The sequence below is a fragment of the Hipposideros armiger genome, unplaced genomic scaffold (assembly GCF_001890085.2).
Source record: "Hipposideros armiger isolate ML-2016 unplaced genomic scaffold, ASM189008v1 scaffold_58, whole genome shotgun sequence".
NCBI lineage: Eukaryota > Metazoa > Chordata > Mammalia > Chiroptera > Hipposideridae > Hipposideros > Hipposideros armiger.
Window position 1 is genome coordinate 3,646,968 of NW_017731408.1, and position 25,852 is coordinate 3,672,819.

Here is a 25,852-nt window from a genome sequence, read left to right on the forward strand (position 1 = left end):
AAAAAAAAAAAAAAAAAAAAGAATAAACCTTTTAAATCCTCAAGCCAACTTCTTGCATTTCTCTATGTAGACACTGGCATGGATCTAGACACACATTTACAGATGGTGTTACTCATTCTTGCCGATGTAGCCTTGGGCAGTGCACATGAGAACCCAGTGCACTGGCTAAATTTTATAGCATTCAGATGCTTCTGTGAGCACAGCAATGGTCAGCAATTTGAATCCGATATAGGTATCTATTTTGCACGAAAAGGGATGAGACTGTAAATGTAACCCTAAATGCTTTTATTTATTTATTTATTTATTTATTTTTATTTATTTATTTTTTTTGCTGAGCCATCCTGCCACCTGTTGGTAGCTCAGTCCAGGACTAAATGCTTTTATTTCTGAAATATATTTGTCTTGCTTAATTATCCCAGTGGACACCTACATTTGAAAGAGGCCTCCTATGTCTGATGGGAAACCAGAAACCAGAGAGGGAACGTAGTTGACAAAGCAGTTCTGCGTAGAATCACAGATGCTGAGCTGTGTTGTGGCCCTCGGAGCACCTGCCTAGTTCCACTGCCTTTTAAAACACCCGATGGGCCGCACAGAATGGTCAAAAGACACCAGCCTATGCCTTCCGACGGAGAAGTGTTCCCGTTCCTTTTATTCTGTAATAGCAAAAGCTTACAGACCAAGAGAACACCATATCCATTATACGTTGAACCATTGACTTCTTATAACTTACTCTTTTCCGAAAAAGAAAAAAATAATCTATTTCTCATTGCCTGTTATGACTCAGGACCATTCTTCCGTGATCTAGTTGCTGATTTTTCTCTCATGATTGGGGATAAAAGAGGGACATGAGGCTGGAGAGGGAAGTGAAGGCTATGGGTGAGAAATACGAGTCATTTTTCAAGCACCATCCAGGGCTGTTGCCCTCAAATATGACTACTGGAAGAATAGAAGTAAGATCTGGTGGACAAGGGGATGTGCTTTGTCAGTGACTCTGGGACATGGAGAGTGAGAGGAGAAAATGCACAGTAAGTGGAGGGAATGGTTGTATATATGAAGGTGACCTAAGCAAACCTAGGGGATTACATGCGATGCTTCTATATTAAATACATTAGCATCAAGAGTTTTCTAATTACCATTTCAGTACAGTACTATACCTTTTCCTATAACCTGTAACACTCTGTATATTTTTGACAGGTTTTTGATGGAAGTGGATCGTTTTTGTCCTATATTAACACATCTGCTGACCCACTCTACGGCCCCCAAGGCCTGGCCCTGACGTCAGACGGTCATGTTGTGGTTGCAGACTCTGGGAACCACTGTTTCAAGGTCTACCGGTACTTACAGTAACAGTGGGCAGCTGGACAGCCCCTTGCAAAGGTCTTGCACTATTAACTGGAATGGATTTCTCGGCGCGGGACCAGATTATACTAGACTTTTCATGCTGGAAGGAATCATTGGTGAACTTTCCAAGGTTATTTCTGAATGTAACAATTTCCTTAAAAAACTGCATATCTGACTTCTGTAATTGACCTTTAGGGTTTAAAAAAGCAGATCTCTTCTACTGAATCTATAAAACTGCAAAGTTTTACACCTGTGAACTATGGCTTATAGGACAGGGATTTATGTAGCTAAGCTAATTTTGCAAATCAAACAAGCATTAAAAAAACTAGAATATTTAAAGGTATTTGTTAATCCTGTAGATGGTAGCTTTTGCGCAGAGCTTCCAAACACAAAACAAAAATAAAATCTGTTGTAGTTATATACTTTAACCTCGGTCACAAGACCCCAGGAGAATCTTCTAACCTCACTTTTACAGTAGGTATTGTGACATTTTTTGGTTATCAATAACTACATATAAGTAATTACTTTAGGAAAAAATAAGACTGTCTTGCAAAAATCCTCTCATCTGTGATTTGCAGGCCTCTTGAGTCTAATACTTACAAATAAATGCAAATGTCCCATCCATCCTGGGTTAGATCAAAGATCCTTTTTGGGTGTTCTTTTCACTGTCTCTCTTTTGCTCCTTTTGTATAAAAAAACAAAACAACAAAGTACATTTTCAGGGAAACCTGAAATTCCTAATGCTTTGAAAAGCATATTACAATAGTCATGCTATCTGTTGGAAAGCAAGCAGCCCAACTCCAGATCAATGCACTGGAATGTAATCAAGAAAAAGTTAGTCATGTTTTCTGTGCCATGTTCTCACCTGTGTCCCTCCTCTTCCACTTCATGAAAGCGAAAGCTTTACCTCCTGCAAAATGTCAGCACATGTAGTAGGACACCAGTATCCTAGGACAGAGAGCCATAAGTAGCCCTTTGGAGGACTGATGGTGTCAACCAAAGGCATGTGATTGAGTAATGGTTTCCCCTTAGAAAGCAAGTGTTACCAAAGTTGTGAAAGCATTACAGGTAAGGGCATGTTATGGTTATTTATCATTGTCTAATGAATAGTAGAGGCATTAAAGGACTATATATACATGATTAGGGTAAGATAGAATGTATCATATATATGTCTATATATAGCTGACTCTTTGGTGTATTGAAATAGGCAGCACTCTGAAAGACAGAAGCATGGTCCAACCTTCAGCACATTCCTTTACTGCGAAGTTTGAAGCTGTCCTAGCAGAACAAGCCCTAAAGCAGTTTAATTTTTGCTATTTTCCAGGAATGATGGTATCGGCTGACTTTTGGTTAAAAAAAATGGCCTTCTGTGCTTTCAAAAAAACAAAAAGCAAGTCAAGAAAGAAAAGTTGAACTCTAGTTATGCTTAATTTAAACAAAATATAAATGCATTTTGAGAAATGTTAAGAATAATTTAGTCAATCGTTAAACTGTCATTGGTACTGTAAAATAAGATGTGGTTTATTTCCACTGTTTAATTTTCTACTCAGTTCTACCAAATAGGATGTCATGTTTGGCATTTCGATAGTGTCTTTGGGATCTTTTTCAACTGAAAGCACCTTAGAACTGTACTATAGAAAACATTTCCCATGTATAATTATATGAATGTGATGTTTATTGCTTATTAATTTATAATTCAGTCACTCTCTTATATAGGACTTTTTTAAATTTAGAAGGGAAATCTAGCTACTTCCAGTTGTCTATCAAATTTATGCCCAAATCCACCTGGAAAAATATGTTTTCAGAAAGATTTACATTTAGGTTTAGTATTTCTTTAGTTAGGTAGAGTTTTCAAAAATATTTGAGACTGTGATCAAGTTATAAAATTCAATAACATTTTTAGAATGTTAAGATACTATTTCCTAGCACCAGTGAAATAAGTCTTTGAATTTAAACCTTTCTATTTAATGAGTGCCTACTAGGAGCCAGGCACTGTTCTAGGCACGGGGGCACAGTGGTGGAGAAAACAGGCAAAACTCCTGCTACCTTGGAGCTTACACTCTAGGGAGGGAATTTCATTTTGCCTTTTACTAACATTCTACATAAAAAATAAGCTAGGCTTTTGATAGCTCCTAGACTGTTCAAAAGAAAACTTTTTAAATTGATTAATTTTAGTTTATGTTCACAAGTAAAAATGGCTTCCTATTTAGATCCTGTCACAGGCTATAATTGATCTTAAAACTAGTTTACTTAAAGGGTTTTTTGGTTTTTTTTGTACAACATTTAAATTATGTTTGTGAGGTTAGAATTTAACCAGCCATCATACCATAGCAGGCTGGATATCTCGATTAGCAGACTGAAGACAAAGCTAATTTTTTTACATGTCAATATTGGCACAAACTGGAACGAAAGAATAGATATTTTGATTTAGGCCTGTTCACAATATGTGTTACTAAAACACATGCTATGGGCACTCCAGGAAACACTATATTTTCCCCTCAAAATATGTAATCATATATGTTAAAATATAAATAACATTTCACATTTGGATACATATGTGCATTTACTGTATTTCATAGTAAGCATATTTTAGGGGGAAAAGTGCTGCTAAGATACAAGTAGATTTAAGTGAAATTTTTTCACATTTGATGGAAAATGGTTTCTGGTAAACTGAGAAGGATATTAAAATAAGTGACTTTTTTTCTGGGTTACCATTATTGTTTGATTTCTCTTTGTCAAGTGTACAGAACCTGTCATACATTCATGATAAGTAGCACTGAAAAATTACCCATTCAAATTTCCCCTGGGCACTTAACGTAAAATATTGCCAGTTAGAATGTAAAGGTCAGTGACAATGAGTTCCCCTCCCTCCCACCCTCTACAGACCTCCCCTGCTGGACATGGGGCAGGAGAGTCACTTGACCATTCAGAAACATATGAATAGAAAGCCTTTATGATTGCTTGCCATTTTTTAAATGGTACTTAGTATTTTGAGCAAACTTTAGTCTCCAGTAACTAAACAAGTCCCCAACTTTCCTTATTTTAATTTATTCTTTCACTAGATTTGAGGCAAATAAATATTACAGGTCCATGAAACTAGAATGCACTTGCTTCTACTACTAACTATACAGGGTATGTCCTAATATGGAGTTAACTGGAACTGCAGTACACAAGCAAGTGTCCATGGATCCTTAGCATTGAAGGGTTCACATAAATGCTTTGGTAATACCTACTGAGTTAATTGGAGGAAATAGCAAATAAACATCGAGTAATCTGCAGATTTCTTCAAATGGGAAAAATCTTTTTGTACATTTGGACTCTATAGTATCCTCTCTATTCACCAGCTTCTGAAAGGGGAGGAGTATTTTTAGTTTAATAATTTTAAAAAGACATTTCCTGGTAGGATAAAATTAAAGCTATTTGCTGCAAACATTATCTAATTTTGCTTAAAACTGAAAGTTGTAATACTGTTGCATTCTGTAAATGTTGCAGGGTTTAAAATTTTACAATTACTTTAATATTTTTGATAACTAGGAATCTAGTATTGCCATAAAGGAACTAAGTGCCCATTAAAGATTTGTTTGGTATAAATAAATAATCTTTTGTTTTAAATGACAGTAAGCTACAAATCATGATATTAATCTTAAACGTTATGAAGATGAATTGTGTGGCAGTGATTGTGTGGTTTGTTTGTGGAGAATGTACGAAAGCTATTAATATTCTAAAATCTATTAATAAATTGGCTTTGTTGTTCCAATGAATGTACAGCACTTCCATTAACCTTTGAAAGCAACACAGCCTTAAACAATGCTTTTGCTTTATGACATGGAATGTTCTGTCATCAACACGAGTGTATTCTTGTAATGGAATTCTTTATATCATTCTCAGTTCTATAGCCTTTCAATCCTATGTATGAGTATGAAGGGTTTTAGCTTCCTTTTTTTTCCTGTTTAAATATTGTACATTCCATCTTTATAGGTTTGTTTCATGTTTTCTGTATAGAACACTAAGTCTTTGCTTTTTCTGACATTGATACTGATATATTCTCATCATTTGTTCTTTTATGAATCAAAATGCTGACTGCCTATTTAAAGAAAAGAATAAATGCTGTGCATCAAAGTGTTTGTACGTTCGTAGCTACATAAGTACCACAGTATTTTGGATGCTTTAGTCTACAATAAAACTTTAAATTGTCTTGAAACATAGGAGAAACAAGATTCACGTGTGTATCTTTACCGTGCAGAAAAATCTCAAATCACAATAATAAAGCTTGTTATCTCCGTTTACAGGATGTTTATTCATTTAACATATTCTCTTTCTTAGTGATGTCTGGGAATTAAGGGACGTTGTAGAATTTGTGGACGATAGCAATAACCAAACTGTTTATGCTAGTGAGAAGGCCCCGCCCCACCCTGGCCCGCTTCTCGGCTGAACCGCCAGGGGACGCTGCGCGCCGTCGGGGCGAAGGCCGGTCTCTCTCCCACCTCCTCCCCTTCGCGGCTCCGCCCCGGGGCGGGGTCGGCGCCAAAATCAAACCCTCCTTGGCGCGCCCCGCCCCTCGCCTCCTGCGCAGGCCCTGCCGCCGGAAGACGTTCGCCGGCGCCATGGTAAGATCTGAGGCTGCGTTCTTGGGTCATCTTCCTCCCCAGCGTCCCGGCCGCAGGGATCTTGGCCCTGGCCAGCTTCGGGGGCTGGTGCTCGGCCCTAAGCCTCGCAAGGAGGGGCCGCCAAGTCGACGCCGTGGCCACCCCGCACTTTCCGGGCGCGGCGGGGCGGCCCTGAGCGCGCGCCCGCCCACCTGCCTCCGCCGCGGGAACGGGGTGGCTGAGTCGCCGCGCTGGGGCTCTCGAGAGCCCCCTGTGCCCCGGGGCCGCGGCGGTTCCTGTCCCGTCCCTGCCCCTCTGCACCCCGCGGCTGTGTCCCCGGCGGTTTAGGTTAGACACGCGAAATGTTGGAGAGTGTGACCCGAGTATCTCACAAACTGCTGTCTGTCCGGAACACCACCAGTCGCTCCTGAATCTGTGCGCCAGCTCCCCGGATTCGGCCACCCGAAATCCCCCTCCCCCCCATAAAGATCCGGGAAAGAAAATGCCAGCGAGACAGTGGGCAGGCTCGAAGAGATCCCCTGGATCCCAAATGCAATATAGCTCGCTTGGTTTTTGACAATTGAGTCGTTTCATGCATTGCAACATTAGAGCACGTTTCTGCATTGCTTACAATTTTAAAAGTAACCCAGCGAATCTTCACTTTATGCCAGCTTGATGATTTCTATGCGAATCCGTTGGGTTTTACCGAAAGGCAGGTATCGTTGCACTTTTGTATTTCAGACTGCTGGTTGGTAGGGAGGTAGTCAATTAGGAAAGCACTGCACTGAGTTCGTCTTCCTTGCATGCCATGATGGGTTAAGTTCTAGTAAGAGTCCAAGCCATCTCTGAATTGGATCTTTCTGCTCATCAAATCATTTTCATACATCTTCAGAGCTTTGTGCTATTTTTTTCTGCTTTTATTGTCAGAGAATCAACGTCTAATTAAATGGATCTAAGATTTTAATATCTTAATTTAGTTAAGTGGCCGTTATTTTGCAGAGCTAATGGTGGGCAAAGATTTAGGTGGTATGGTGTTTATATGAAGATACTTGTCCAGATGTAATTATAACTGATAACGGCTTCTTTGTGGTTAAACTACCATCCCAGCCACCTGGGCATGCAATGATGTGAGAAGCCAAACAGGACCACACTTAAATATATTACCAGTGCTCTGATACCATATTTCTCTTTATAGAGTTGCTGGCCAAACATAACTACTGAAAACTACCATATTTCCCCATGTATAAGACGCTCCCGTGTATAAGACGCACCTTAATTTTGGGGCCCGAAATTTGAAAAAAAATGTTACGTAAAGTTATTGAGCTCAAGTTTTATTCATCATAAAATTCATACAACTCCTCATCACTGTCAAAACTCCCAACCATTAGCTTGTCCTCATCTGTGTCTGATGACAAATCACTGTCTTCATATATTGCCTCGTCCTCAGTCCCATCTATGGCATTTGAAATATACAACCACTGTATAAGATGCACCCAGTTTTTAGACCCCAAATTTTTCTGAAAAGGGTGCGTCTTATACATGGGGAAATATGGTATGCAGCACAAATGCATTAACTTTGCCCTTTTACCTAATCTCTACTGTGAATTGCCTTCTAATATTTTATGGTTTAATGTGCTGTTAACTCTTGAGATACTTACCTCTGATAATGGAGAAACAAATTAGAATAAAACTTCTTGTAAGATATGTACTTCCTGTTTTTTATTAATGATTAAGAAATAAGTTTAGTGTTTGTTGATCAAAGATAACTTTTGTCCTTCCTTCTCTTTCCTGATTGTGAATTAATTAATAGCTGTTTGATTTGGTTGGACTTGTTGAGTAAACAATTATTATAAGTCCAGGCATATTTTTGGAATTGAAGAAGTGCAGGGTAGTCTGCCACTTCTGAGATCAGTAGATACCATCTACTTTTAATTTTGCAAAATTTTATTGTAATTGATCAACAGGGCTGAATTTAGGAATTCCATAACTTCCACTTGGAGAAGGTTCCTTTGTTGTTCTCAAGTCAAGTTTTGAGTTCCCTTACTTACTAATTTGAATGCATCTCTAACTTACACTATTGGGAGATTTGCTTTAATCTTAAGTATGAAATGAGGCCTTGTTGGTTTTTTTTTTTTAGAGAAATTTCTAAATATGTATTAATATGGCATCCTTTCACATTAGTTATTTTAATTCTGGTCATGATGCTCTCCTACTGCGTGGTTAACAATAAAAACTACTTGTAATCATAAAAGAGGCTAATGAATAAATTAGCCTGAAAACAATGTAAATACAGCTCATCCATATTTCTTGAGTAGCTTTCTTAGCTGTGGAGTGACAAGGTTCCTAAATTGTGCCCCAGGACACTGCGTTCTCCTCATTGCCTGCATCTGGGTGGCACATTCTTGTAGTCTGTGGATCTCTCCAAGGAACTGTTTAGAATATAATACCAAGATGTTAGGAGCCTTTCCTAAAGCTTTGGATCTATTGGGTTGTCAGAAAAGTCATGACGCATTTTTGCAACAAAAAACATAGAACTACGTCGTGACTTTTCCGACAACCCAATATTTTCCTCTGATGCAGCCACACACTAAAGACCTAAAGGGATTCTCACTGCCCCACAGGTGCCCCTGGCATGGTCTCCAGATTCTGGGGCACAATTAAAGCACCTGGAAACGGTTTTTAAAATATGTATGCCCAAGCTGAGGCGCCTTCTCAGAAATTCTGACTGAGTTAATGTGGGATGTGTCTGGGCATCAGTATTTTTTTAAAACTTCTGAGATGACGCTAATGGCAGTTTGACACCCAGTGAACTAGAGAAATAAGCTGAGGGTGAATTTCATGCTTGGTTTATTTAGATACTTCAGAGGCCAATGTGAAGGGAGGCTGATAAAACAGTATTGAACTCTAGCTTTCAACCCTCAGTTAAGTGAACAGGTCTATATGGCTTCTTGGTGCTGCCCTACCTGAGATTTCTCTGATTTATCTCTCCAAGCCAGGTTATAAATGGTTATCACAGAAATTATTATTTCACCCTGCATCATATTTATGGGGGTCCAGTGGTGGTTGTGGGGTTTGGGAGCACGAACGGCCTCAAATTTTAGGGTTAGGAGTTTTAGACACATAGTCCTGAAAGTAAGTGGCCTTTATGCCTGCTCTGTCTAAGCTGGCACTAAGCTCTGGGAAGGCAAAGGCAGCTCACGTTCTGAAGCTCTTCAGTCTGCTGAGAGAGACAAGTAAACATCTTTTTAATTGTAGTAAGTGACCGGATGAAGGTGTGTTCTGGGAACACATGGAATAACACTGAGCGTAGCCTATGAACTTAGGGAAGTTCTCTGAGAGAATGTCTCAACAAAGGCTTGGGCGACTTCTAGTTTGAATAGGTAAGAGGAGAAGTTATTTTAGGTACAGAGAACAATATTTTTTTCAGGTACAGAAATGCGCAAGAGCATTCTGCGATGGGAGAATTACAGGTAGTTTTTGTATTACAGCCCAAATTGCTTAGGTGTCCATGTTGGTATGGTAAACTTTGAGGTGGGGAGTGGTGCCTGAGAGAGTAGATGGGGTCAGGTGATAGAGGGCCTTGGTATATCATTCTAGGGTAGTGGATATCTCTGGATAGTTGGGAGCCACTAAAGGGTTTTAAGCAAGGGCGAGGCATGGTTAGATTTGCTTTTTGGCAGCGCAGAATGTGAACTTAAAGAGTGAGATAAGGTGTGCTTATGGGACTGCAGGTTTGTTGCAGGAGACATAATGGAGGCCTGAATTGAGGTAGAGGTAATGGGAGTGAAGCAGACAGTACAGCTTTGTGAAATAGTTAAGCGCTGACGTTGGCAGCAGTTGGTGACTGGTTGGATGTGGAGTAAGATGAAGGAACCCAAGATGACTGTCAGGCTTCTGGCTGGGGTATGGAGGTGGTAGCTAACTGAACTCAAGAGCTAGAACAGCAGGTTTGGGGCGTAGATGTGGGAGAGGAGTTCAGATTAGACCTCCTGAGTTTGAAGTCTGTCCAGCGGGCAGGTAGATACAGGAGATCGGAGCTCAGGAACACCCTCAGGGACTCCTGTAAAGATTTGAGGACTCAGCGTTAAGTGCTAGTTAAAACCATGAGTTCATGGTTTGAGGTGTGTTCAGATGAGTTCAAAGAAGAGGTGTGAGGAGGTGAGGGGATCAGTAGAGAACCCTGAGGAACTGCAGCATTTGAGAGTGGACAGAGGAAAAAGAGAAACATAGTAACATCTGGGCTACTTATTTTATCCATGCGACTCATCAAGGAACACTGGACGATTCTATTGCTGTGAAAACGAGTTAGTGGGTTTCTAGGTTATGCAAGTAGAATAAAGACTTGTACTTCGGTATTTATTCAGAATGGCAGCTCCACACTCCTTTCCCTGTCTTTCATAGGCTCACATTTTCTAATGGAGTTTTTGGTTGGATAGGGCCAGTCTTTAATTGTCGTTTTATTTATGTCTGCTTTTTAAGTGGTGTAAAGTGTTTTAAAGTTCTTACTTAACAATTTATGTGCAATTTTTGAGAAAGAGGCAGATCACTTAAGAAACGTTGGTGTGGAATCCTCCATTAGAAGCTCTGGAAATGATGGTTCTCATTCTTTTATTTTCTGTGAATCTTTGCCTTAAGGAAATTTGACTTTTTTCCTTTTTTTTTAATGTTGGACTTGACCTTTATATATACTCTCTATGTAATATATAGTAAAATTTATTATTAATATATCAGTTACATATTAATTATCTTAATTTCAAACTGGCTGAAAGGTAGTTAAAGAATAATAGTAGCCTGAAGTAGGCTCCCTTTTCTACTTGCTTAGGTTTTCCTTCAGCCTGCCCTCCACAATGCTACTACAATTAGCTTACAAAAATGTGACCCTCATCCTGTGACTCCCTGCTTTAGAAGTTGTGCAGTAGCTCCTCATTGCATAGAATAGAGTCCACTCTCTTTGGCTGGACAGTCAGTCTTCCATCTTCTGGCCCCAGACAAACTTTCTCACCTCACCTTCCACTTCCTCCACATGCACCATACACTATCATCCAGAGTCTTTCTGGAGCATTCCATGTACTTCCATAACGTTGTGCCTGTGTGTGGTCTGCCCAGGACACCCTTCTCCCCGTGTCTCAATGTACCAGAGTCCTTTTCATCTCTAACTTTCCGAACTAACCCTCCTCCTCCCTGTTAATTCATTCTGTCACACAGTTTATGCGTGCCGCTGCTCATCTGTTGTAAGTATTTATGTCTGTTTTCTTTGAGAGATTGTCTTTTGAAGGTGCCTTTTGACACATCACTGGATCATTTGATAAATACTGAATTTCTACAAAATGCCAGCTCCATCTCAATCACAGTTTATATTTTTATACTGGCAGCACTTACCACAAGACTTGGTATATAGTAGTAGAATCGTTAAAATCAGCCTAGGCCTGCCTCTGAGAGTTATCAAACTTGTTGATATCAGACACGACCACACCTAAAATTTCTGATAATGTTTCAGACCAAATTGTTTTACAATGCAGTATTTAAAAAAATGCAGTGTTTGTTTTTTAATTTCTGTGCTTTAGTCGAAGAAAAAAGGATTGAGTGCAGAGGAAAAGAGAGCCCGCATGATGGAAATATTTTTTGAGACGGTAAGTTGTTTTTCCCTAAGATTTTTAGAATTTTGCATAAGTTTTTCATTATCTATATGTCATCCAGTGTTAACTATTTTTTTGTTAGAGATCAATACTAACCTATTTCCTGAAGAATGAGTAAAATTCTACAAGTATTTGTGGTTTCTGTAAGCTATGAAGTCTAAAAGAACCTTATCCCAATGTTTGCAGTCTCTTCTATCAGAACTGTCCTATACACTGGACCCAGAATTATCTTTCTGAAGCATATATTTGACTGTGTTCCCTTTCTTCCTGATAATAATAATAATGATAATAGCTCATATCTACTGAGTGCTTCCTGGGTGCCAATCACTTGGTGCAGATGATCTGATTTCATCCTTTTTAACCCTATGAGATCAGTACTATTTTTAACCATCCTCATTATACAGATCTGGACATCTGAGATGCAGCCTAAGATACCAGCCCTGGATCTCAAAAAGTAGAAGTGATAGTACCAGGATTCAAACCCAGGGATGATCATCTAATGTTAGAGGCAGTGCTCCATACTGCCTTTGTGCACTTATAAAGCAGTCTATAGTGTAACATATGTGATGGTACATAGGCCTTACTTATTCCAGATATTTATGCCTGCCACTACGGAAAGGTGTTTGAAGTTTCCACTTCTAAGTGGCAGAGGCGGGACTCAACCCCAGTCACCTGGCTCTAGAGCCTGGTTTCTTTACTGTTTCTATACAATGGCTTTTCTTTGCTTCCAGGTGAAAGTCCATAATTTTGAACTACAAAAAATGTTAGCTTTTTGTGTCTTAGCCTAATGCTTGACAGGATCTTCAAAGTCTAGTCTAGCCCCAACCTACTGGCTATTTTCATTATATACAAATGTGAAGAAGGTGGTAAAAATGGCAGAATAGAATATGAAATTAGCTAGTAATGATAATACTTGACATTTTTGTTTTAATAATGCAGATTCTCAGTAAAACAAGCAAAATATTCTGGGGAGCTTTTCTTTTTAAACTGTTTGCCTTCTAATTGTAATCTTACTAATCTTACATGAAGTGACTTGCTAACAATCTTTGGCAGTGCAGAACAGAGTATCATAATAACGATGATCTGATTAGGAGGATAAATTGATGAATTTTTTACATGAGAGTTATGATTATTTGTTCTGCTGAGATGAAGTATTTTTCCTATGGTCTCAAAGCAAGAAAAGTAGATTTAATTTCTACCAGGCAGTGGAAAGCTGTGGAGAGTGGTTGGAAAATTATTTTGTCCTTTATGATATTATTAGAATTTTCTCAAATATCAAAACTGGCTGTTTCTGATTGAAAATGTTTCAATTCTGCTCCTTTATGGTCATGCACCACTTAACAGAATACGTTCTAAGAAGTGGCTTAGTTAGGCAATTTTGTCATTGTGCAGACATTAGAGTGCTCTTACACAAACCTCAGTGCTATAGCTTACTACACACCTAGGCTGTGTGGTGTAGCCTGTTGCTCCGAGGCTGCAAGCCTGTACAGCGTGTCACTATACAAAACAACATGAGGTTAAATCAAGCACAGGAGAACATGATGCATCAAGAGATGCAGTAAATACGAGATGTGTGCGGCTGCTGCTGGCATAACACAGTACACTGCTTTACAGCAAACTTTTATAAATAGGAAGAGTACACTCTAAAGTAATGTTAAAATGTGCAGTATAGTAAATACATGAACCTGTAACAGTCGTTTACTATCATTAGCAAGTATTATGTACTGTACATAATTGTACATGCTATGCTTTTATACAGTGAGCAGCGCAGTAGTTTTGTTCACACCAGCATCACCACAAACATATGACTAATACGTTGCACTATGAGGATGGCTGAGTACAACGTCACTAGGCAATAGGAATTTTTCACCTCCATTATCATCTTATGGGACATTGATCAAAATGTCATTATGCAGCGTATGACTGTAATTGTATTGATTGATTTCAGTTCATGTATTGATTCATATGAATACACATATATGGGGTGCTAAAAAAATGTATACACATTTTAAGAGATGTTATCTATGCGTTACTTTTTGAACTTGAATTGAATTATGGTAGCAATGAGTAGTATGACGGTCGCCCAAAAGGTGGTGTTAATCAAATGAATGCTAACGTCATTCATTGTATTACAATTTTAATAAAGTTTTTTCCTTTCTTAAAACATATATATATATTTTCTGGCACCCTCTGTATATTTGAAGTTGCAAATGTAGTAGAAAAAGAATTCTTTACCTATTACACTTAAGGAGAACACGGGAACAGTATAGCTCAATAATTGAGAATTGGCATCTGAAGTCCATTTTACTTAATATAATAGCTGTATGCCTATAAGGAAGTTATTTGACCTAAGTCTCAGTTTCCTCATCTATTAAAGGGAATAATAATAATTGTACCCAGCTCACAGTGTTGGTATAAGGATTAAAGTAGATAATCTATGTAAAACATTACAATGCCTAGGTCATAAATGCTTAATTAAAAGTTATCTATAATAGCATTATAACTATGTGTCTTCCATGGCATCTTACACAATTTTTTTTTTTTTTTTTACTGGCTAGAACCGTTGTGTTCATCTCTCCTTTAATATCTCTGTTTAATGCTGGGGAGAACTAATATTTACTTGAGACCATTTTCACTGTCCACTTAAATGACCACATTTTGGTTCTGAGGCTAGTTCTTTGCAAGCTCATTGATTTACACAGCAACCCCACTGGGGCAGCCAGTATGTCTGGGGCTGTTCCTTGATGACCCCTACAGGCAGACATCTCAATGAGTTCATGTTCTTTTTCCAGAGAATCTAAGGTATTTGCAAATAGGTTTGATTAATTGATTTTTTTAATGCACTAGAGTCCTAATGTAAGTAATTCATTTCATGTTCTCTGAGACCCTAAAGTATTACCATTAAACAGTCTATTGCCAGTGTACAAAAATTGATTTCAGGGCCAGCTGAGTGGCGCATTGGTTAAGAGTTGGCTTGGGACACCAGCTCTGAGCAGCAGGACCCTGGTTTGGATCCCACATGAGGGCCAGCGATGCTGCACCCTCTACAGCTAAGATGGTGAATAACAGCTCGACCTGGAGCTGGGCTGCCGTGAGTCGCTGGCGACAGCGTAGGCTTCAGTGGGGCTGGCCAGCAGTTGGTGTGAGCTTTCGTGAGCTGCCATGAGCTGCCCTGAGCAGCTGTCCAATGGCCGGTGAGTGACTTCCTTACCCAGGAAGAGCGCAATGATAATACCAACATGGGCCAGTGAAATGACGTTCTCCACAACTAGACTGAAGAACAAAAGGACAGCAACTTGTCTGTTCCCCTTCCCCGACTCCCCAACGCTGTTCCCCTCCCCTAATTCCCCAATAAAATCTTTAAAAATTTTTTATTTCACTCTGTCAGACCAATGACTTCATATTTTCCTTAATTTACTAAATTTTAAGTGTAGTGAGATGAAGTTACTTTTTCCAACATTTTATTATGAAAGATGAAAGTATTTTATAGTGATACCTGTATGTCCAACACCTAGATTCTACCATTAACATTTTACTCCACTTGCTTTATCACATATGTATGCATCAATCCACTCCTTTATCCATCCATCAATTTGTTTTAGGGGGATGGATTTATACCTAGTCTTTTGTCTGGTATATTTTTTGTGAATATTGTCTTCTGGTCAGTATTTGTCTTTTCAATTTTTTAATACTGCCTTGGGATGAGCAGAAGTATTAAATTTTTATGAAATCTCAGTTCCATTCTATTAAAGTTGCCTTTTCAAGTTTATTTTGGAAGAAATAGATCCCAGATTTCCATAACATTAATCACAATAATTCTCTTCTAATTACTAAATACTTCAGTCTTCTCAAATAGTTCACTTTGTTATCCAAGTTTTTTTCACCACTTATTATCAAACCTTATTAAAAGAAGAAATGAGTATTTTATGTAGATTTTTTCCAACTGTAAGACTAAATGTTCTGCATGTATAGCTCTTCATAATATTTTGCTTGGGTGGACATGCAGTATGTATAGTTGTATAATAGGCAGACATGATTTATATAATTTTCCTATTGTTTAAGTATAGCTCTTCCGTGAAACGGTAAGTGTAAACAAGTCTTAAAAGTTGTATGTTTTTATTTTAGTTGCAGCTGCTGAATCTCTGTAATCTATTGATATATGCTAAACAAAGTCCTGTTTGTGTTTTCTTAAAATCAAAGTGTCAGAGAAGCTGATTATCTCACATTAACAAATGATTCATCATAACTAGTTTTTATACTTCAATATAAAAGGAGGGGAGATGTTCTCCTCTCCGATTACTTTAAAGAATTGTATGTTCATGCAAACTCTGCTCATTTTAACATCTCTTGAAGGTATTGAACAAGATAATTGCAATTTCTTCTAGCTGCAAAATGCTTGATTCTATTGCAGTGTTCATTTCCAGGCACAGTACGATATTTTATGAATATAATTATGGTAAATATATAGTAGAAAATAAACACATGTTTTTCATCTCTTTTTTAAAAAACTCTTTTGAACAGAAAGATGTATTTCAGTTAAAAGACATGGAGAAGATTGCTCCCAAAGAGAAAGGCATTAGTAAGTATCAAAGACATGCCGGGATATTTAGGGAAATATCCATCATCTTTTCTGCTACAGTCTTTCACTTTATGGAAACATAAATTGCTAGAGATGAATGTTAGTAAAAGTCCTTGCATGATGTCTTTGGGCCACGGCCACGATTCCTGTGTTTGGAGTGTCTGCTCTAAGAAAAGTAAAATGGAATATGCATGCATGCCTGTGTCCACACAGACACACACATATAGGTGCACACAAATATACACATTTATTTACGGGTATAATTTACTTCAAAAGAAGCAAAAACTGCTCATGTATGTTCCAGTATTTGTTAAATGTGACTTTTTGTCTTTATGTGGTGTATTAGTTTTATATAGCTATGTTAGTTTTTGTAGCAGAAAATTGCCACCAACTTTGTGGCTTAACACAATAGAAATATTTTCTCATCGCTGTGGAGGCCAGAAGTCTAAAATCAAGGTGTCTGCAGTATTGGCTTCTTCTGGAGGCTCTGAGGGAGAACCCATTTCATGCTACTCTCCTTGCTTCTGGTGGCTACCAGTGCTGGGCCTGTAGACACATCATTCTGCTCTGTGTCTCTGTCTTCACCTGGCCTTCCCCGTTGTTTTCTCCCATTCTGTCTCTTATAAGGACATATGGCGTTGGATTTGGGACCCATCCTAAATTCAGGATGATTTAATCTGGAGATCCTTCATTACATCTATACAGACGCTTTTTCCAAATAAGGTCACATTCCCTGGTTTTGTGAGTTATCTTTTGCAGTGTCACTGTTTTTTTGTTTTTGTTTTTGTTTTTCTAAGTGGAGTTATCCTGCCACCTGTTGGCGGCCCAGCGACCGCTCAGCTCGAGCTGGGAATCGAACCGGTGACCCTCTTGCTCAGAGCTCGCACTTTTGAGCGAGCTCTTAACCAACTGAGCCACTTGGCTGCCCCTTGCAGGGTCACTGTTAAACCCACTATATGTGCTACATATTTTTTTAAACCTTACTTTCTGATTATAAAAACTATACATGCTTATTTTAACAGATTTGGAAATTATAAAGAATATAATGAAAGTAAAAGTTGTTCATAATCTCTGTTCTGAGAACACTGTTAACATTTTGGTGTATTTTGATGTCTTATTCTTAGGTTCTATTTATGTGTATGTATCTGTCCATTTCTCTAAGAAAAACTACGCTGCATGTACAGTTTTGTGTTCATGCATTTTTTCACATAATGCATTATTCACATTTACCTATGTCATTTGCTTTAAAAAAATGATTTACAACATCTGCATCACCTATTGTTTAACTCTATGACTACGTACTGTGCCATAACTTGCTTAGCCCGTTATCCCTTGTTGAACATCTACATTGTTCCCAAATTTTGCAGCTAAAATTAATTAACATGCTATCCATAATCTTTTTTCTAAAAGACTAAGTTTTTAGAGCAGTTTTAGGTTTACAGAAAAACTGAGAGGAAGGTCTAGAGATTTCTTATATACTTCCTGCCCCCCCCACCCCCACTCCGCCACCTCAATGCATAGCTTTTCCTAATATCACCGTCTTGTGCCAGAATGGTACATTTGTTACAATTGATGAATCCACACTGACACATCATAATCACCCTAAGTCCGTAGCTTACATTAGGGTTCACTCTTGGTTTTGTACATTCTTTGGGTTTGGACAAATGTTTAGTGACACGGATCCATCATTATGGTATTATAGAGTATTTTTACTGCTCTAAAAATCCCCTGTGCTCTGCTTAGTTATCCCTTCCTCTAACCCCCCATAAATTTTTTTCCACATTTCATACTTCAGTAGGAAATGTCCCTAGAAATAGAGTAGAAAATAGAGGCATGTGTAGTTTCAGGCTTTTTATAAGTATTCTCAGATTGCCTCAGCAAAGGCTATTCCAAATTACACTCAAATGCATTTTTCCAAATTGTGTTTTCATTTTTAGAATTCTTTGACATTTCATTTCAGTTTGTACTTCTTTACAAGTGAGGTTGAATGTTTTGCATATTTGGTGTTCATTTTATTTATTAAATCTTTAATTTTTTAATAGATTTTATTATATTGGGATTTGCTCTAGGAAAAACCAAAAGACATTAAAACATCGATAATTTCTTGGTACAGTTTTATTTAACAGAAAGTAAGAATTGTTCATGAATTTCAAACATTTGTAAAATGTAGCTGTAGTTTTACATGCTATTTTTAAAAACTTTTCTGATTTTTAATCTTATACCCAGCCATAATATCCAATTTATTTCTTTATTGTTTAATTTTTCATAATAGTTTTATAATAGTTTTCTTAGCAAAAAAAAATGCATGTTTATTGTTGAAAAGAAAAATGAGCAAAAAGAAGGAAATAAAAATTACCTCATAACCTACCATTCATAGAGAACCACTGTCACATTGGTGTATACTGTCTTTTACCCTTATTTTTCTATATAATACATATTGAATGTATATACACCATGCCATTAAATATTTTATAACATAAATTTAATGATAGCATAGTATTCTATCTCAGTAAGATACTTTGAAAAGTCTAGTTATTGTACTGGTTTCCAGTTTTTTACAATTGAAAACAGTGCTTTGACAAGCATCCTTATGTATATCCCTCATTGTTTTCTTTGGCTGAATTTATAAAAGTGGAATTTCTGCTTAAAAGGCATGCATAAAGCTAAGGTTTTAGATACATATTGCCATATTTTTCCACCCATGTTGGGAGTACCCATTTCCCTGAATCCTTCATTATATTTTGTAGTTTTTTTAAATTTGGTACCCAAGAAATCATATCTCATTACTTTATTTTATATTTCTTCAATTATTAATGGGGTTGAACATTTTTCTTATTTATTGACCATGCATGTTTTGTAGATGCCCATTGGTGTACTTTCTTGTTTTCTATTGGAGTATTTGTCTTTTTGTTGTTATTTTTAAAAGTTCCTTATTTATTAACTCTTGATGTATAATATTCATTGCAAGTATTCCCTCAGTTATTTTCCTTTTAATTTTATTTATGATGTGTCTTAATGTAGAGTCTTTAAAAATTATCTCTTTTAGCTGCTATGTCAGTAAAAGAAGTCCTTCAAAGCTTAGTTGATGATGGTATGGTTGACTGTGAGAGGATTGGAACATCTAATTATTATTGGGCTTTTCCAAGTAAAGCTCTTCATGCAAGGAAACGTAAATTGGAGGTTCTAGAATCTCAGGTAAGCTACCACTGTTAAAAATAATAGAATGCCTGTTGATTTATTGATGATAGCCATTCTGATCGGAGTGAGGTGGTATCTCATTGTGGTTTTTATTTGCATTTCTCTAATGATTAGTGAGGTTGAGCATTTTTTCGTATGTCTGTTGGCCATCTGTATGCCCTCTTTAGAAAAATGTTTTTTCATGTCTATTATATTGTTTTGTACACCTAAAACTAATAAAAAAAATAGATTTTGTAAGAAAGAAATTCGTTTTACTTAATCTTTTCATTTAGTGGTTTCTGTTACATTTTTAACATACATTATTGCTGGGTCATAAGATAACGTTATGTTTAATTATTTGAAGAACTTCCAGACTGTTTTCTAAAATGGCTGCACCATTCTATATTCCTACCAGCAGTGAATGAAAATTTCAGTTTCACTACTTCTTCACCAAAACTTGTCATTACCTGATTTTTTATTCTAGCCATCCTGGTGGATATGAAGTGGTATCTTATTATGGCTTTGATTTCCATTTCTCTGATTACTAATTATGTTGAGTATCCTTTCATGTGTTTACCGACCATTTGTATATCTTTCTTAGAGACATGTCTGTTTAGCTCTTTTGCCCATATTTTGTCTCTTAAACATGATGCTGCATTTTTTTCCTACTAGGAGACAACATGCATATTCATCATGCAGCAATTTTTTTTAAAAGTTATGTAATTAAAACTTTATAGAGGGTAGTTTACTTTTAAGCCTTACTGCATTTCCCTGTCTTCGTGGTTTTTTGGTTTTTTAAAGAAATTTTATTGGGGAAACAGTATGTTTTTCCAGGACCCATCATCTCCAAGTCAAGTAGTTGCCTTCAACCCAGTTGTGGAGAGTGTAGCTTCTTGGCCCATGTGGGAATCAAACCGACAACCTTGGTATTACTAGCCTGTGCTCTAACCACCTGAGCTAACCGGCCGCCCCCTTCATGGTTTTGTTTTGTTTTTGTTTCTAATCCTCTTTGCAAATTCCCTTGTCCTTTGTTTGTACTTAGCTATTAATATATGTGTCCCCTCTCAGACACCTTTTCAAGTTCCCCATAGCTTGAGGATTCATACCTCAGATTTTCTATTCTTTTAATTTTTCACATGTGTCTTATCTATTCGATTAGTTTTAATAGCTTTATTGAATAATTGACATACAGAAACTACTTGTGTGTAAAGTTTACAAATTGATACATTTTGACATATGTATACATTCATGAAACCATCACCACAATCAAGATAATGAGCATACCCATCACCCTAAGAGTTCTTTCATTCCCGTTTTCAGTCTTTCTCTCCTGCCCTTGCCTGCACTATTTCCCTGCCCCCATTGCCAGGCAGCTATTGATTTGCTTTCTGTCACTATGCATTAGTTTATATTTCCTAGAATTTTCTATAAATGGAAGCATACAGTATGTACTCTTTTTCCTGGCTCCTTTTCCTTAGCATAATTATTTTAAGATGTATCCAAGTTGCTGTATGTATTAATCATTCATTTTTATTGCTGAATGATATTCCGTTGTGTGGATGTACAACAGTTTGTTTATCTGTGATGGACATTTGGGTTTTTTGTTTTAGTTTTGGGTTATGAGAAATAAATACGAATATTGAATATTTGTATACAATTCTTTTTATGGACATTTGTTTTCATTTATAATGGGTAAAAACCTAGGAATTGAATAGCTGGATCATATGGTAGGCATATGTTTAACTGTTTAAGATTGCCAAACTGTTTTCCCAAGTGCTGTGCCATTTTATACTCCAGCGCCTGGAGAGTTCCAGTCCCTCCACATTCTGATCAATAATACCTGGTGTGATACCCATTCTCATAAGTGTATACTGATACCTTGTGGTTTTAATTTCCATTTCCCCAGTGACTAATAATGTTGAGCATCCTTGCGTGTATTTATTTGTCGTCCATATATCTTCATTGATGAAATGTATGTACAGATCTTTTTGCCTTTTAAAAAATTGGGTTGTTTGTTTTCAGTTTAGACAGTTTTTATGTTTTCTGGATATAAATGCTTTATCAGAAAAATGCTTTCCAAATGTTTTTCTCCCCCATCTGTCATTCACAGTTTTATTCTCTTAACTGTTTCAAAGAGCAGAAGTATTTAATTTTGATGAAGTCCATTTCATTAATTTGTTTCTTTATGGGCGGTGTTTCTGGTTTTGTATCTTTCCTCCAGGCAATTCATGTCTGAAACTGGGCATAACCGGCACTGATTAAGTATTTCTTGGTTAACTTCATAAGCCAGACAAACTCTTTGCCTTTGAGAAAAAAAGGCCAAATGTATACTTTTCATTTCTTTGCTTCTGGACTTAGCCTAATCTCTACTTAGCAAGTGAAGGAGGTTGGCAAACCTTAATAGAAGTAAGGAAGAGGTTCTTGCTAGTATGCTAGTACAGTGAATCTGTTTTTATTTATTTTGTTTGTTTGGTTTTGTTTTTCTTGTTTGTTTTTTACAGTGAATCTGGTTTTAAAAAGTGAGCATAATGTAATTGTTTATTTATTCTGAATGATTAAGGAATAGAAAGTTCTAATTAGTTACCAATAATATACTCCTCTCCCTACTGGTCTGAGAGTTGGCATCCGATATATTTAGTGACACATCCTTCTCTCCCCACCCCTACGTACAAGTTGTAGGTCAAAGCTTAATCTTACACACCTGCTCAGAAATCAGAGCTCAAATCAGAGGCTAACACATAGGCAGTATTTCAGTACCTTCTATTCTAAGCACTCTAGAAGCAAATGAAGAGCAGGATTTTAATATGTCATTTGTAAAAGGCTGATAGCCCTTCAGTCAGAACAAATATTTGAGGATCTGTTCTGTGTAAAACATTTTACCAAATACCGGAGGTAATTTTAAAAAGTAGAAGTCAAAATCCATGCTTTATAAGAAAGAGCTTGTAACCTGTGCTGAAACTAACGCATATACACATAAAAGACTGAAATGAAATGTTATGTATCTAACTGCTTGAATGAGTGGTAGAGATTAAAAATGCTGCAAGAGATGGTGGGATTTATATAAAGATAGAAGGCACTTAGTTAGTGTTAAATTGAACCAGATTCCAAATTCAAGGCTGCACTGAAGGACTCGTTTATTCAACACATTGCCAAAGTAAAATGTGCACTTCCTTTGAGTTTCTTGTTAATTACTTCCAGATTAGAGTAGGGGAACTCTTAATTCTCCCCCACCCCCCCACGATTCTGTTCCGCTTTGGTTCTGTCAGTGATTCCAATTATGTGCTGGAGTGTATTCATCTCTTGAGAATAGACTTTTTTTTTTGTAGTAGTAATAGATACAAAAATTGTCAGAAAACACATTTTTTTCTCCTGCCTTAAGGTTGTATGTGTTGATCATTAGAAAAAGACAGTCTAAAAGACGCATGATAATAATTTATGTTTCTCTTTAACATTTTCTAAGATAGCAAACAAGCCATCAATTGTGTGTGTTGCATTAACGACTTCTACAGATATTCAGTGTGTGCCCGCTCAGTGCATGCACTGGAACAAGGCCTTTGGGCAATATAAAAATAATAGTAGCTATTTCCTGTTGAGATAATTTACTGTTTACTTTGGAAGGGAAGATACATACCTTACGTAGTTAACTTAAATTTTATGAAAAGACATAGTTGATTAACTTTTTATGAAAAGTTAATTAACTGTAAGATTTAATTTATGTAAGATCATTGCAAAATACTGTTGTTGCTATGGGTCCTAATTGTTACATGAGTTTAGGCAGGATTTTTATAAATCCCCATAAGTTAAGAGAGACTTCTTAGACATGATTATTTTGAGCTGAAAGTTGAGTATATTTAGATGGATGGAGGAGCTTCCTGAGGGGGACAGAGAGAGCTACAGACGCTGATGTTGACAATGGCAGCCAAAGTTTATCGAGCACTTAGCCAGGTATAGCTTTTTTTTTTTTTAAATATTTTTTTGGGGGAATTGGGGGGATGGGAACAGCGCTGGGGAATTGGGGGAAGGGGAACAGACAAGCTGCTGTCCTTTTGTTCTTCAGTCTAGTTGTGGAGGACCTTGCTTCACTGGCCCAAGCTGGCACCATCATTGCGCTCTTCCCGGGCGAGGCAGATCAGTCGCCGGCTTCTGGACGGCCGCTCACTCTGGCTGCTGGCCGCTCACGCTGGCTGCTGGCTGCTGGCTGCACACGGTAGCCCATGGCAACCCACTGCAGCAGGGGCTGCAGCCTACGCCGTCGCAGGTGACTCACAGCAGCCCAGCTCCAGGTTGAGCATCTTAGCTGTAGATGGCAGTGTCACTGGCCCTCGTATGTGGGATCCGAACCGGGGCCCTCTGGCGTCCCAAGCCAGTTCTTAACCATCACGCCACGCGGCCGGCCCCAGCCAGGTATAGCTTTAAGAGCTTGTGTTAGTTGTTCGGGCTGCTATAACAAAATACTACAGACTGGGTGGCTTATAAACAACAGAAATTTATTTCTCAGCTCTGGAGGCTGGTCAGGTAAGAGCCCACTCCTGGGTCACAGGCTTCTCATTGCATCCTCACAAGGTGGAAGGGGCTCAGCATCTCTCTGGAGCCTCTTTAATAAGAGCACTAATCCCATTCTTGAGGGCTCCCCCCTCATGACGTAAGCCCCTTCCAAAGGCTCCACCTCTTAATACCATTGCCTTTAGGGGTTAGGATTTCAACATATGAATTTGAGGGGGGACACAAACATTCAGATCATAGCAGAACTTTTGCACGTTTTACATCATTTGATTCTTACAACTGCATGAGATTGGTATTAGCTTCATTTTATGATGAGAAGACTGAGGCACCAAGAGGTTAAATAAGTTGCCCAAGATTACAGTATTAGTAGATGGGGAAGCAAGATTCAAATCCAGGCATTCTGACTCCATAGTCCTTGCTCCTAACCACAGATAAACAAAACTTGAAAGCAAATTACATTCAGTGAATAGTTGGTGACCAGCTTGGAAAGAATATGCAATTTTTTGTTGTACAGTAATGGAAAAATAAGGTTAGAAATTAAATTAAGGCCATATTATGGGGTGTTTTAGTGGTTGGATTTTATCATATACACCACACAGGGGAAGTTGAAAATTTTGTTGCCAGAATATTTTTATGAGTTTTGTTTTTTTGCTGATCTAATTGCTTTTAAAAATTAGATTCTAAGTTTAGAAAATAATGTTATTACATTCTGGTAATAAGCAAAACTTCCCCCATATGTGAATAATATATTATTATTAATGTTGTTGAGCATATATAATGTAGTAATTTATTTCTGCAAAGCTGAAATAAATAGTTGGGATGGGTAGAAAAAAAGTTGTTAAACTAGCCTCTCCAAATAGCTGTTACACAGATGCATTCCTGAAACCTTTCCCATAAATTAATAACTTTAATGGGCAAGAAAAGCTTTATGTGGAGATGATGAGAGTGGTAGGTAGTACATATATAAATCTGTTAGTTCTTCTGAAATATATGTATACTTGTATATGTTATAGTATTTAGATGGTAATAGAAATAGCCATTTTGGCTCAACAGAAAGTAGAAATGACCAAATCCTTTTCTCATGTCTTTGTTGTCATTTTGTTGTGAATTTTTATGTGGCTTATAATTAATTATATTGTGGGAACTCCCAAGTGAAATGGCATTTCTTTGTATCCTGAAGAATGTGTAGAAATTATTAAAGGTCAAGAGATGATTTTTTTCTTCTTGGTAATTGTTTTAAGAGCTTTGGCTGAAGGGGCCAGCCGAGTGGCTCAGTTGGTTAAGAGCTCACTCAAGAGTTCGAGCTCTGAGCAACAGGGTCCCTGGTTTGATTCACAGCCTGAGCTGAGCTGCCAAAAGGTGGCAGGATGGCTCAGATTAAAAAAAAAAAAAAAAAGTTCTTTGGCTGAAACTTGTTGATTATTCCAGTGTGATAATGATTTTAGTTACTCTGTGTGTGTTCATGTACTTTCTCAATGATTTTTGTAAGGAAAAGCAAGACAAAATGTGTTAGGTTAGGACAAACAATTCTTCCTGTCATCTCGTTCTTTCCTTTTCTTTGCCCCTTCCAAATACCTTGGCCTCAAAAATGGAGGAACAATCTCAACTTCAAGGGAGTGATTTCCCCCATTTTACCTTGTCTTGTATTGACAGATGTAGGATGGTGTCCTGTTACACATGCATGACCAGGTAGGAGCACTGTTATAACCACTGCGCTTGACGTGCTATTCATACAGTTTCCTGGCAGTATGGGGAAAAACCAACCACTACAGATTAGAAATGCACATTTTAAAACCTTTTTTCAAAAGAAATAGCATTTCCAGTATGCTTTTGCTTTTCTGTCCTTGCCCTTGTCCGTCATCCTTCCACACTCCGTTCCGACTTGGATATTCCTTTCTTTTGCTGCTGTAGCACCCTGAGCGTAACTCCACAATCTACTGCACTGTGCTACACTTGTTACTTTACTCAGCCCCATCTCTAGTCAGTCTGTATCCTCAGTACCTAGCACAGTTCTTGGCATGTGGCAGCTA

General features: G+C 37.7%; 2 protein-coding genes across 14 annotated transcripts in view; both read left to right on the forward strand.

The window, feature by feature from the left end:
• Nucleotides 1-5,627, forward strand: part of TRIM2 (tripartite motif containing 2) — a 146,448-nt gene extending 140,821 nt beyond the window's left edge. For all 9 annotated transcript variants that reach the window (XM_019641221.1, XM_019641214.1, XM_019641215.1 and 6 more), the window contains exon 12: nucleotides 1,195-5,627. In XM_019641221.1, coding sequence (XP_019496766.1) covers nucleotides 1,195-1,347 — 153 coding nt within the window. In that variant the 3' untranslated portion in view covers nucleotides 1,348-5,627. The remainder of the gene's footprint in view (nucleotides 1-1,194) is intronic.
• Nucleotides 5,628-5,864: 237 nt separating this feature from the next.
• Nucleotides 5,865-25,852, forward strand: part of MND1 (meiotic nuclear divisions 1) — an 81,621-nt gene continuing 61,633 nt past the window's right edge. For 3 of the 5 annotated variants that reach the window (XR_002123859.1, XR_002123860.1, XM_019641167.1), the window contains exons 1-4: nucleotides 5,906-5,948; nucleotides 11,492-11,557; nucleotides 16,085-16,142; nucleotides 19,189-19,337. Coding sequence is in view for 3 of the 5 variants with exons in the window: in XM_019641167.1 (XP_019496712.1) it covers nucleotides 5,946-5,948; nucleotides 11,492-11,557; nucleotides 16,085-16,142; nucleotides 19,189-19,337 (276 nt within the window). In the remaining 2 variants the exon portion in view is untranslated. Of the gene's footprint in view, nucleotides 5,949-11,491; nucleotides 11,558-16,084; nucleotides 16,143-19,188; nucleotides 19,338-25,852 lie in introns of all 5 variants that reach the window. The other 2 variants (XM_019641169.1, XM_019641166.1) reach the window with 1 other exon arrangement.